The sequence below is a fragment of the Mercurialis annua genome, linkage group LG4 (assembly GCF_937616625.2).
Source record: "Mercurialis annua linkage group LG4, ddMerAnnu1.2, whole genome shotgun sequence".
Classification (NCBI taxonomy): Eukaryota; Viridiplantae; Streptophyta; class Magnoliopsida; order Malpighiales; family Euphorbiaceae; genus Mercurialis; species Mercurialis annua.
In genome coordinates, this window is record NC_065573.1 from 17,928,102 (window position 1) to 17,939,761 (window position 11,660).

The window sequence follows — 11,660 nt, forward strand, 5'->3', positions numbered from 1 at the left end:
TTTTCATAACAGAGAGTCATAACATTTGAATTAACCACCACCTGAAAATCATTATTAGAAAAAACTCTTCGTAAAAAAAGGACAAAAATATTTATCATAAAAAAATGCAGATAAACCTTTCACAAAAAAATACAAATAAATCGTAAAAAAAATGATAAATAAAACTGTCATAAATAAGACAAACAATAAATTAAAACATTCTAATAGCTACTATAGCCCATAAATGAATTTATCTCTATTGTTGAAAAAATTTAATCCATCTTTGGCTCTTGATTGGCAACAAATTGGATTTGATATTGTGTATCGTCGATAAATTTTAACCAATCGAATATACAAAATTATATTTTTTGTTTATTTATTATATTTAATAAATCTAAAGCGATCAGAAAAAAGAATGGCTACCGTTTACAATAAAAATTGTCCGTTGATAACAGCTGAGAGAAAATATAAAAAAACTATAGACGTTTAAGGTTTTGAGTTAAGAGAAAGAGAGAGGGAAAGGATTTGTGAGTATGTGGTTTATTGGGTTTTTGATATTTGGGTGCCTCATAGGCACCCAAATTTCTATTGTTGTGTCTCTTTTGGAACTAATTCCAAAAGAGTGCCTGGACCCACATGTTCCGCATTCTAGAAATGCAGAACATGTGGTGTTCCGCATTCCTAGAATGCGGAACACCACTAATTTTGATCCAAATTAGTGGTGTGCCGCATTCTAGGAATGCGGAACCCCACATGTTCCGCATTTCTAGAATGCGGAACATGTGGGTACAGACACTCTTTCGGAATTATTTTCGAAAGAGGCACTGATCCGAAAATTTGGGTGCCTTTGAGGCATCCAAATATCAAAAACCCTGGTTTATCTTCTTTTTTATATTGGCACACCTTGGAAGAGTTTTGTTTTCACACTTCTAACGCCAAAATCATTGAGATAAAATATATAATTTAGTTTATTTAATCATTAAAAAAAATATTAGGGGCCGTTTGGTTCGTCAAAAAAAGGGAGGAATAAAAATAAGAACGGGAATGGTTTACATTGTTTGTGTTTGTTTTGTCAAATTACACTAGAGAATGGAAATGTGATTACCCCTTTAATGGGAATCACCCATTCCTCCCTACCCCATCAGAATGAACTTTAGGGAACGGAAATTAAAATTTAATAAAATATTTTAATGATAAATAATAAATATATAATTATTAAAAAAATTATTTTTAAATTTTAAAAAAATTATTTAAAATAAATAATATTTTTCAATATTTTTTTATTTTTTTTAAAAAATAATCTTTTTAAAAAAATATATTTAATTTTAAAAATATAATTTTTTTATATAAAAAAATATTTAAAAAAATCAAAAATATTTTTTAATATTTTTTAATTTTTTTAAATATTTTTTTTAAAAAAGTAATTTTTTTAAAAAAAAATATTTAATTTTAAAAATATAATTTTTTTATATAAAAAAATATTTAAAAAAATAAAAAAATATTTTTAATAAATAATAAATAATTTTTTTATTAAACTTTAACCATTTTCATTCACATTCCTACACTTTAAACTAAATAAAAAAATGAAAAGAATCATTCCCATTTCCATTCTTTCTCATTCCGATTCCCATTCCAAACTTGAACCAAACGGCTCCCTTTTTTTTGACAATATTAGAAAAGTTAGTTTTTTTAATAGGAAATTACGCCATATATGTTTTATTTTTTGAAATTTTTATAAAAATATGCTCTTTATTTTTTTTTGTTGCAAAAATATATATTTTTTAACTTTTTTCTTACAAAGATATGCTCGTTTTCCAAATTTACCACCAATCTATTAATAATCTACCAATATGTTACTAATAATCTTCCGATAATCTACCAAGAGCATACTTTTACAACATAAAATATTAGAGCGTATTTTTATATATATTTAACTAAAAATAAACATTTTTTCATAAAAAACTATATTTTTTATGAATAACTATTCTTTTTATTCTTTCAATTAATCCACTCTTATTTAACTTTCAACTGAACATCATTCAGTTTTGGACAAATTTGATTACCAATAGTGTTTTCCTGACTATCCGACTACCCCAAATGGGAGCAGGGGTGCAATCAAGAGTAGGCAATGGTAAAACCATAAATTTTGTTCGCGTAGAGCGAAATTTATTCTAGTCGAAATATATGTTCAATTATTTTTATAGAACAAACAATATGTTTTTTGACTTTTTAATTTTATTTAGACAAAATATTATGCCATTTGGCTTAATTACTTTTATTAAAATTGTTCGATCCTCTTAAAATAATTGTCCCGTATTTATTGGTTTCAAAAAATTTGGATCAGGTGTTTGTTCGGCTATTTTGTTAGACCAAAGTGAATATATAAATAAAAATTATTTCAATAAAAAATATTTATATTATCTTGATTTTTGTGGAGAGTAAGGCTTTTTTAATTAATATATCAGAGTTCCCGGTCACTGATTATCTTTAGCGCGCAAGTCACGATTTTCTTTAGCTAACTTTGGCTTTTTCGGTATTTTTCTGTTTTTTAACTATTTCACTCAGCGGTTGTCTTCAACTTGAAAATTTGTAAGACTCAAACTCGAGTTCGAATTCGAGATTTTATAAGATTATTAAAATACAATACTCCATCTTTTGAGGCTAATCTCAAAAGTCTTATTTAGTAATTATACATAGGAACACTGGTCTTTTTTTAGATAGATGAAACCAAATGATTAAAATTAATTGGGTATTTAGCCTGTTTGTTTGGAGTAAACAAACCCCAATGCTTTTCAAATTCAGGGCTTTTGTTATTCTCATTAAACATTGCAAAAATGTAAGCTTCGATTGCTTTCGGCTTCTTCGGAGTCCCTCTTTTCACATGTTGAATCAAATTATTGTTATAAGTCCTTGCATTATCAACTGATGTTGCTGCTCCTCCCGCTGTAGGCCAACCACTTTCCGATATCACAATCTCTAATGAACTTCCACCGGTTTTCTCTAATGCCGCATAAACCGCGTCGAGAATCGCATCAAAAAGGTTCTGATAGCGAAGCGCTCCGTCGGAGACCACGGGCGATGGAGCTGTGAAAAGTGCATAATCGAGACGAATGTCTCTTGGATTGTCTATGTAGCTGAAGTAGGGATACAAGTTAACAAGTAATGGAGAGTTGTTGTTGACTAAGAATCGTATAAGCGGATCGAGAATCGGTCTATAATCTTGTCTAAACGAGCCTCTCGAGGGCGGAAACGCCTCCCCGAGAACTCCAGTGTCAATAGCGCTGGAAACCTTAATGTGCCCGAGCCCTACGGAATTGAGAGCATTGCGAATGTTTTGCATCGCGGGAACAAGAAATTGCGCGAAAAAATCCCAAGGTTTAACCTCGTTACCGACTGCGATATAACGGAACCTGACATTGCCGAAGTTTCGTACGTTGTTCTGAACCCATGCGTCGGCCTCGGCTTGATTAGAAGCAATTCTTTGGAGATCATTGTTTGGAAGACCGAGCATAAGCTCTATGTTGGTGCCTCTGAGAGCTTGAAGAGCATTATGGTTGGGATCATAGAGTCTCATTCTTCGGATATTGTTTTGGTTGTAAAGAGCTATGACTTCTGATGGTGGGGGCAGATTATTACCAATCATTCCATAGCAAACACCTATTTGAGCACCTGCATACACCGTCTCGCATATGAATTTTTAAATATATAACTGTCCTAAAAAAATTTAAAAATGTGTATAATTGCATCATTCTAATTCTTTTTTGATGAATAATTGCATCATACTATTAAATGAAATTATTCTATGTGGAGTAAATTATTTAAGATTGCATATTTTGTTATTTTATGAAATGAGGTTAAAATAACTTCAGTTTTATAGTTATTTTTATTAAATATTTATGAGGTCAAATAATTTCAGTTTTTGTTAAAAATATATTTTTTTTCTCAAAAAAAAAAAAAATAGACCGTTTGTCATATATAGTGAATAATTATACAACACAACGGTTGCACCACGTCATTCGTGCTACAAACTAATGAGGCGTTAGTCATGTGTAAATGTTTAATGATAAAAAAATAAAAAATAAATAAAAAATTTCTATCGCAGAAGATTATTGGCTTGTTGTAAAAATGACGTGGCACATCCGTTGTGTGGGATAAACATTCATAAATAGTATATTAAAATCTTTACAAGTCTAGTCTAATATTTTTGCAAATCATGTCAAATAAATTCACTTGTCATAGTCTAATCGATATAAATTAAGTAATATTTAGTCGCTTATGTCGCTTTTACAATAAATGTATCCATATCTAAATATCTAAATGAACTTTCAAAGAATTTTAGCGAAAGTCAACATATGTTTTTAAAAAAATTGTATTAGTTATTTATAATTTATTCATTAGTTTTGTTTTTATAATCGCAAAGGAAAAACACTTGTGAAAGAGTAATTAAACTAAGTAAATTATTGTCTAGCGCTTATACCATTTGAACTCTAACTCATTGGTATTTATTCATTACCTATTGAGTACTATTTCTATGATTTATTACAGATGATTCAAAAAAATAGCTATAATTTTTTAATACGTTATTAGAATATAAAAATAATATAAAACTATAAAACTAATAATTAAAATTATTTTATAAACTATTACTAAAATATATTTTACCTTCAAAAATTTGTCGTAACAATGTGAATGATTTTTCCACAATTCAATAACTACGTGTAACAAGAAAAAGTTGTATTTAAAAATTATATTTTTATAAACAACTTAGTACTATTAATGATATAAATTATATGTTCTTTTAAATTTTTAGATTATGGATTCATTTATTGTAAAATAAGTTAGAGCAAAGTGAGAAACAATGTTATTTGATGGCTAGGCTAATCTTTTATTTTAATAGTGGGAGACATTTTAATCCTTAATTTTCAAGCTAGATATATACATTTGATGCAGGCATGCAAGTTTAAAGCTTAAGTATGCAACCGAGTTGAGTTACGTCGAAATATAGCCAAATTTAAACTCTATTCAATTCTAAAATTTAAAATTCGATTCAAATTCATCCAAATTTTAGTTTAAAAACTCGATCGAGCTCAAATATAATAAAATAATTAAAAATCAAATTTGATTCAACTTAACATGACTATTTATATAAATATTATAAAAACTATGTTTTAGTATAAAATCAGGACGTATAATTATATATGAAAAGGTAAAGTAATCAAAGTTTGATTAGTCTCACGAGTTTGTCTAATCGAATACTTTCAGGAGCAGAAGCACTTCAAGCTTAGGATAGGCTCTAATCCGGACTTCCATCAAATTTTTTTGAAAAGTTTCAAATTTTTTTTTGAAGAGAGTGAGCTGAAATTTATAGTGAAGTTAGTGCTAAAAGTTAAACCCGAGAAGTCAGGAGAATGAAAATGGGAGTGGATCACCTTTGAACTTGAGGGGAGCCATTCCCAAAATGAATGCATCAGATGATCAAATAAACATTAACTTGTACTGAAAATAAATTATAGTTCTGCCATTAAATATTTTGATGTTCAAATTAGACTCATTAAACTCGAATAGCTCAATTCAAGCTCGAGTCGATTTCAAACGTTGTTTTGAATTAGTTTAAAATAACGTACAAGTTAATTACTCGACTCAATTATATTTTCTGCTCCTCCACAAGGAGCATGGTATTGTTATATAGTCGGAGAATCGGTCGGTTTCAGCCTATTATACACAAAATTAAAAGCTAGGGTTTTACCTGTTGTTTGAAGACTAGCTAATAGCATCCCGAAGAGCAGCATGACGGAGAAGATGGAAGGGATTTTGTCCATGATAATTTAAAGAAGCAATGGATAATTTAATTACTAAGAGAATGCAAACCTATTTATATACATAAACAACACAAATTGCTCACATTGACAAGTCAATCACTCCATAGAAAATAAAATTTAAGCAAAAATATTTCCACGATTGTACCCACTTATTAAGTAGCATATAATACTAATTGATTGCCCATCTACCGATTTGAAAGAGTCTTGGTTTCATTTCTGACGGCAAATCGTGGAGATAATATAAATATAATTAACTTAGTTTATTAAACAAAAGAAAGGTTGGTTTCCTTTTTTTTTTTCTTTTTATTAGTCGACTCTTATTTGACGAGATGGGTTAGCTCAAGCAGTAAAAACGCTTCGCCTAAGATTGATAGGTTTCGGATTTGAGTTAACATGGGAGTAGGAGTAAAAAAAATCATCTTAAAAAAACCGACTCTCATCCAACCTTCAACTGAACAGATTCGATTTTGGACATATTTCATTACCAATTGTATTTTCCTAACTATGCAACTATGCCTAATGGGCAGGGGCGGAATTAAGGGTAGAGCAATGGTTGTCTCTTTAGCCGCTCCTTGTTGATTAGTTTCTATTGTCGTTTTTTATGAATAATATGTATATTAAGAGTCACGAGAAATGGCGAAATCAAATTCTAAATTTTCATACAAAAAGTGATACACATAGGGTGGCATATTAGAAGCTACGGTTTAAAAAAAGGGTTAAAAATAGTCACTGACCAGATTACAAGATGCGATTAAAATTCCTAAAAAAATCTGATACTAACTAAGAAAACTCATATTACATAATTTAAAGTAGAATATTGCCTTTGTAAAGCAATTAAAATTACAATCTCCTTGTTTGCAATAGGACTCGAATAAACTCTTCCATTTCTGCACTTTCAGATTTCTCACAGCACAAAAAACAAAAAAATCTGTCATAACTTCCAATATGAACCTCTATGAATAATACTATCTCATTGAATCATAAAGTCCACAAAAGAATTAGGAAAAATTCAAATTTAATGAAGTTTCTAAAGAATATTATACCCTATACTCCTAGAAAAATCATAATGAATAAAAATATATGCTTGCGTTTTCACAACACCGCACAGAGAACATAAAAATTATCCATAGTGACAGTAGAGAGTCTAGCAAAAAACAATCAAGAGAGGGTACCCGATTATACAAAGCAAGCCAGATAAAAAAACTTAACCCGAGGTGGAGCCAAAGACTTCTAAACATGCAAAAACGGTAAAATAGTCCATATATTCCTAGTAACTTTGGCAACTTGACTACTTAGCACACTTCTAAAAGGAAAAAAAAAATAGCCTAACCTGAAACATGAGAAGCTGCATCAATGGAAGAATTAACGTTGCCCCGGACAATCGGCTAAGATGAACCTCAAAACTGACCGAATGAACACGACGCAAATCTTGAAAAGCGGCAACAACATCCTCATAACGAGCAGCAGAAGAATCAACTCGTCTTAATATGAAGAGAGCTGACAAACAACATTTTGATTCACGCATACTCGACGAGCAACAATCTCCCTCTTACCGCTAGCATAAACTCGACGAGCAAAGACATAACTTCGTGCCAAAACAGGATGAACAGCTCTGATACCCATATTGACCATTGCAGCCCCATCATCATCCACATCAACATCACTATAAATTTCGGCATCCCCTTGCTCATTAGACTTGTCGGCTGCACTGAAACTCTGACCAACATTTGCATTAAAAACAAACACAATTCGACACAAGGAATTCGAGGAATAAATCCCCGAAGCTGAGCTCCAAATATTTTCATCGTACAAATTCACCAGTTTTAACTTACGTTTTAAAGTTGAAACTTTTCAGAAACAGGTTCTCGTGTTTTGAAGATCGACTTCCGAATTGTTTGTTCTCAAAATGTATTTTTAGGATCGCAAAGTCGTATAGTCTTTTTACTCTAGCAGATCCACAGTAGCAGCAGTAGTCTTAGTACGGATTATTGTAGTCTGATGTCTTACAGGTTTTGTATATTTGTATTGTAGTTATCATATGATCGAATGATGTTGTAGCATGCTTATGATCATCGATATTGTATCAGGGTGGGATGCAAAAATGTTTTGCCATGATAATATGCCTGCATTGAAATAATGACGTGGTGGATAATAGAAAGATAAAACCGGACTAAGATGCATGTGTAACATGAACATGTTATATGTAAAAATAAAGAGTTAATGTAAAAAAAATCATGAACTTTACACGTTTTCTCATTTTAATCACGCAGTTTAAATTTTCTCATTTTCATGCACGAACTACCACTTTTTCTCAACTTCATGCACGGTCTGATGTGGCACTCATTTATTGGTATAAAATTATCTCCACCTCAGTGAATTACACCAATGGAGCCGTGAAACCTCAGCACCGTGCATGAATTTGAGAAGAAGTGATAGTTCGTGCATGAAAATGAGAAAATTTAAACTGCGTGATTAAAATGAAAAAACGTGTAAAGTTGGTGAATTTTTATGACATTAATCCAAAAATAAAAGAAGAAGAAAAAATATATAGGGTGAAATTGTATAACATGTTATGTCTCGACAGATCGTTAGACTTGTTACGGGTTTTGGAGCAACCACTCCCGCTCCCTAGAGCCGATTGCGACTCATGAATTTGGGTCATGACAGTGTCATACTGCATGCCGCTAAAAGCATGGTTACAATCGGCCATCATGTTGGCATATTCACCAATATGTTTTTCTGATATAACCTTTGCCAACATTTCCGCTGCGCTTGACAAGCCACCCTAACACAACATGATCTCCCTGTAAATGATCCTTCATTCACCGATCATGGTCTTCATGAATCCCATTATCTAGTCCACCGCTCCATCACATGTCAGTCAATTTTAATGTGAGATCTTATTTAGCATGATCTCACAATCAAGTGTTGATAAGGATAGACGGGTAGGATGCAAAGTGTGACCGTGGTTCAACTCATCCTCATGAATGTAAAATGGATCGTTGAAGAATATTCTCGACGCGTGAGTCTTCCCATAAGTTGGGGAGCTGATAAGTCCCGTTGGAAGCTGCTAGTTTGACTGGTTGCCTTTAGTCATGATCGTCCCAAATACAAAATTTGAATCTAATTTATGGTCTTAGTACTCTTCGTCTTGAAAGTAGTCTTTGTGCTAATCATAACACGTCCCTAGTAGAGTCGTTAAAGGATGCTAGCGTGGAAAATATCCATACACGCGAATTTTTAAATTTATAATAGAAATTTTATTATAATAGAAATTTTCCTGTTTGATGCTTTAAAATGAATGCCACTGAATAAGTAATCAGAAACAAGTTGATTGAACTAAGCTTAACTAAATTATGCTAAATTAATATGGAGGTTAAAAAACTCGTGCAATCAATTATCCCCCGATAAGTTATTTTAGCCATCTAATAAGAATGGAGTATCCTCGGTAAAATCGGGTTATTATCTTTCCTTGAATATCAGAGTTGATCGTTTCCAGGTTAGCTCATTATTAGATTGGTTGAATGTTATGTTTGGTTCTTTAAAAATATCAGAGCTGCAGATTTTTGTTATAGGTTTCTGGTGTATTTGGAATGACTGGAATAATATGGTGTTCGAAAAAAAATGTCTGCCAATGAAGCTGATGTTCCAAAGGATTTCTGGTGTACTATCTCAGTCTTCAAGGAGGAATGATGCTCGTCAAGCAGTCACTGAGTGGCAACCTCCTCTCCATTCTAGCATCAAAGTTAACACGGATGTGGCTGTCACGATACAAAATCGAGGGCCGAGACCGGCGCTAGGGAATGGGAGTGGCAGCTCTGAAACCTGTAGCGAGCCTAAAAACAAGTAGAAATGTTTCGCGAATTAAACATAAAACGTTTTCAGAAAACTTCTTCAGACAATACGATTATAGTTTTCAAATATCAAAATCACTTTCTAAATACCGATGCAAAATGATCTTTAGAAACCAGGGTCTTACAAAGTGATATCTCATATCCAGCAATGCTCTATTTCAGCTCGTACAAAATCATAATCATAACCAATTCCATTCATAGGCAATTGGTAAAGAAATCAAACGGTTAAAACATAGTTTTATAAACTATTAACATGCATATATCGTATCAGAGTTAACGATCCAAATATTGTTTGAAATCAAAAACAATATTCATATACCAACATCTACTGACAACTCTGGCTACGAATTACAATATACTTCTATACATACTTTAAACCATCGTAGACTTCCGGAAAAAGAATAGAAGTCCAACACTTCAAATATTTTCACCTGAAACAAGACACCGTTGAGGGGTCAGACGACGCTGAGTGAGTTCATATAATACTGCATATAATTAATAAAAATAAAACATATTTATATGCATCCAAATACGGAATCGAATGAAACCCTACGTTCTTTATGTTTCGTACTCATTATGTTTCTTATTTAATATGTTCTTTTGATTACGATCATACTGATGCAATTCAAAGCTTAGTTATTAGTCCCAAGTCCCGGGATAGTTCAACCGAGTTAACTGGGGAGATACAGGTCTCGAGATAGTTCTACCGAGTTAACCTTGTATCTAGATTGATGTAGTCCCGAGAAAGTTCCACCGAGTTCAAGTGACATCAATCATTTCTTGATGCAGTCCCGAGATAGTTCCACCGAGTTAAACTAGCATCAGCCGATTAAGGATATTCTTTATGGCTTCATATCTGATTCAATATTGTTGTACTTTATGTATAATCAATGTGTTATCGTTCGTATCTTACGTTTATTGAGTTTATTATGACTGGTTTACACACAGTTCTATTGTTGCCGAATAGATAGCTTTTTCCATCGGATTTATATTAGGTTTCAAAACATTTATATGCGATAATGCAATTTAAATAAAGATTTTGATAAAATAATACAAGTATTAATAATCGACAGTATAAATAAAAACTCACGACTTGTTACTCCAAGTACTTCAAATAAGCATAACGATATCCGTATATTCCGAGCCCCGTCGATAGTCGCTTCGTCGAGTTTACGCAAATTCGATAACACAACGAATTAATAAAATTCCTAAGTACGATTAACTTCTCAAAAAGCTATTTTTCTAGCATATTTCGGCTATTAAAATTCTTATCTAAAATAGTCCAACCTCTAAACAAAATTGACATTCTTAAATTTCATAATATCCCCTAAAATTTTTATTTGAACCTCTGACTGAAACTAGCACTCGAAGGTGTTGGAAATTAGCCCGAAACTTATTTCCTTGGGCTGACTTAAAACTGCAGGGCGGACTACACAACAAAATGTTCTGCTCTAAATGAACATCTTAGGGTCTGATTTAGGAAAAACCTAAACTTAGAAAATAATAGATAACATCCTTAAGTTTTTGTACCAACAAACAGAACTTAATTTGGAGTTATACAACTCAAGATATTTCTCTCTCAATATGGTTGTTTTGCAGACCAATTTTCTGCATAACGTCAAACCAGTTTGCGTCAACTTTAATCGTAACTTATAACATGCCGAGACTTAAAACCTAATTGATATCATGCTTCCTTAACAGCATAACTCAGCCACAAACATTCCATTATAAACACTTACAATTTAAGAGTAAAACCTTTTCAAATTCATTTTGTCATGAAATTAGCATGTTGGCCGAACCATCATCAAAGTTTCCAATCAACATTTCTCAATCAAATTTGACTCCAATTCATCCCTAATGACTCTTAATCAAAGCATGTAATTATCATTTGAACTCTTATACCCCTAACCTTCGTCATGGCCGAATACTTTAGTCAATTTTCTATCTAATTTTTCATTCATAACAACACCAATTCCTTAAGCAATCATCACTAACTATCAAACCTTAT

The 11,660-nt window shown here is 31.9% G+C and overlaps 1 protein-coding gene across 1 annotated transcript; it reads right to left on the reverse strand.

Moving 5' to 3' along the window:
- Nucleotides 1-2,547: 2,547 nt before the first annotated feature.
- LOC126677567 (glucan endo-1,3-beta-glucosidase, basic isoform-like) lies at nt 2,548-5,880 on the reverse strand. The gene is made up of 2 exons (XM_056105361.1): nt 5,726-5,880; nt 2,548-3,648 (listed from the first exon to the last, which is right to left on the reverse strand). The coding sequence occupies exons 1-2, from the start codon at nt 5,796-5,798 to the stop codon at nt 2,693-2,695; spliced, it is 1,029 nt and encodes a 342-aa protein (XP_055961336.1). The 5' UTR covers nt 5,799-5,880; the 3' UTR covers nt 2,548-2,692.
- Between the last annotated feature and the right edge of the window lie 5,780 nt (nt 5,881-11,660).

Coding starts and splice junctions, on each gene's coding strand:
- LOC126677567 (XM_056105361.1), bottom strand. CDS start 5,798: ATGGACAAAATCCCTTCCATCTTCTCCGTCATGCTGCTCTTCGGGATG. Junction 3,649..5,725: donor AGCTAGTCTTCAAACAACAG/GTAAAACCCTAG, acceptor CGGTGTATGCAG/GTGCTCAAATAGGTGTTTGC.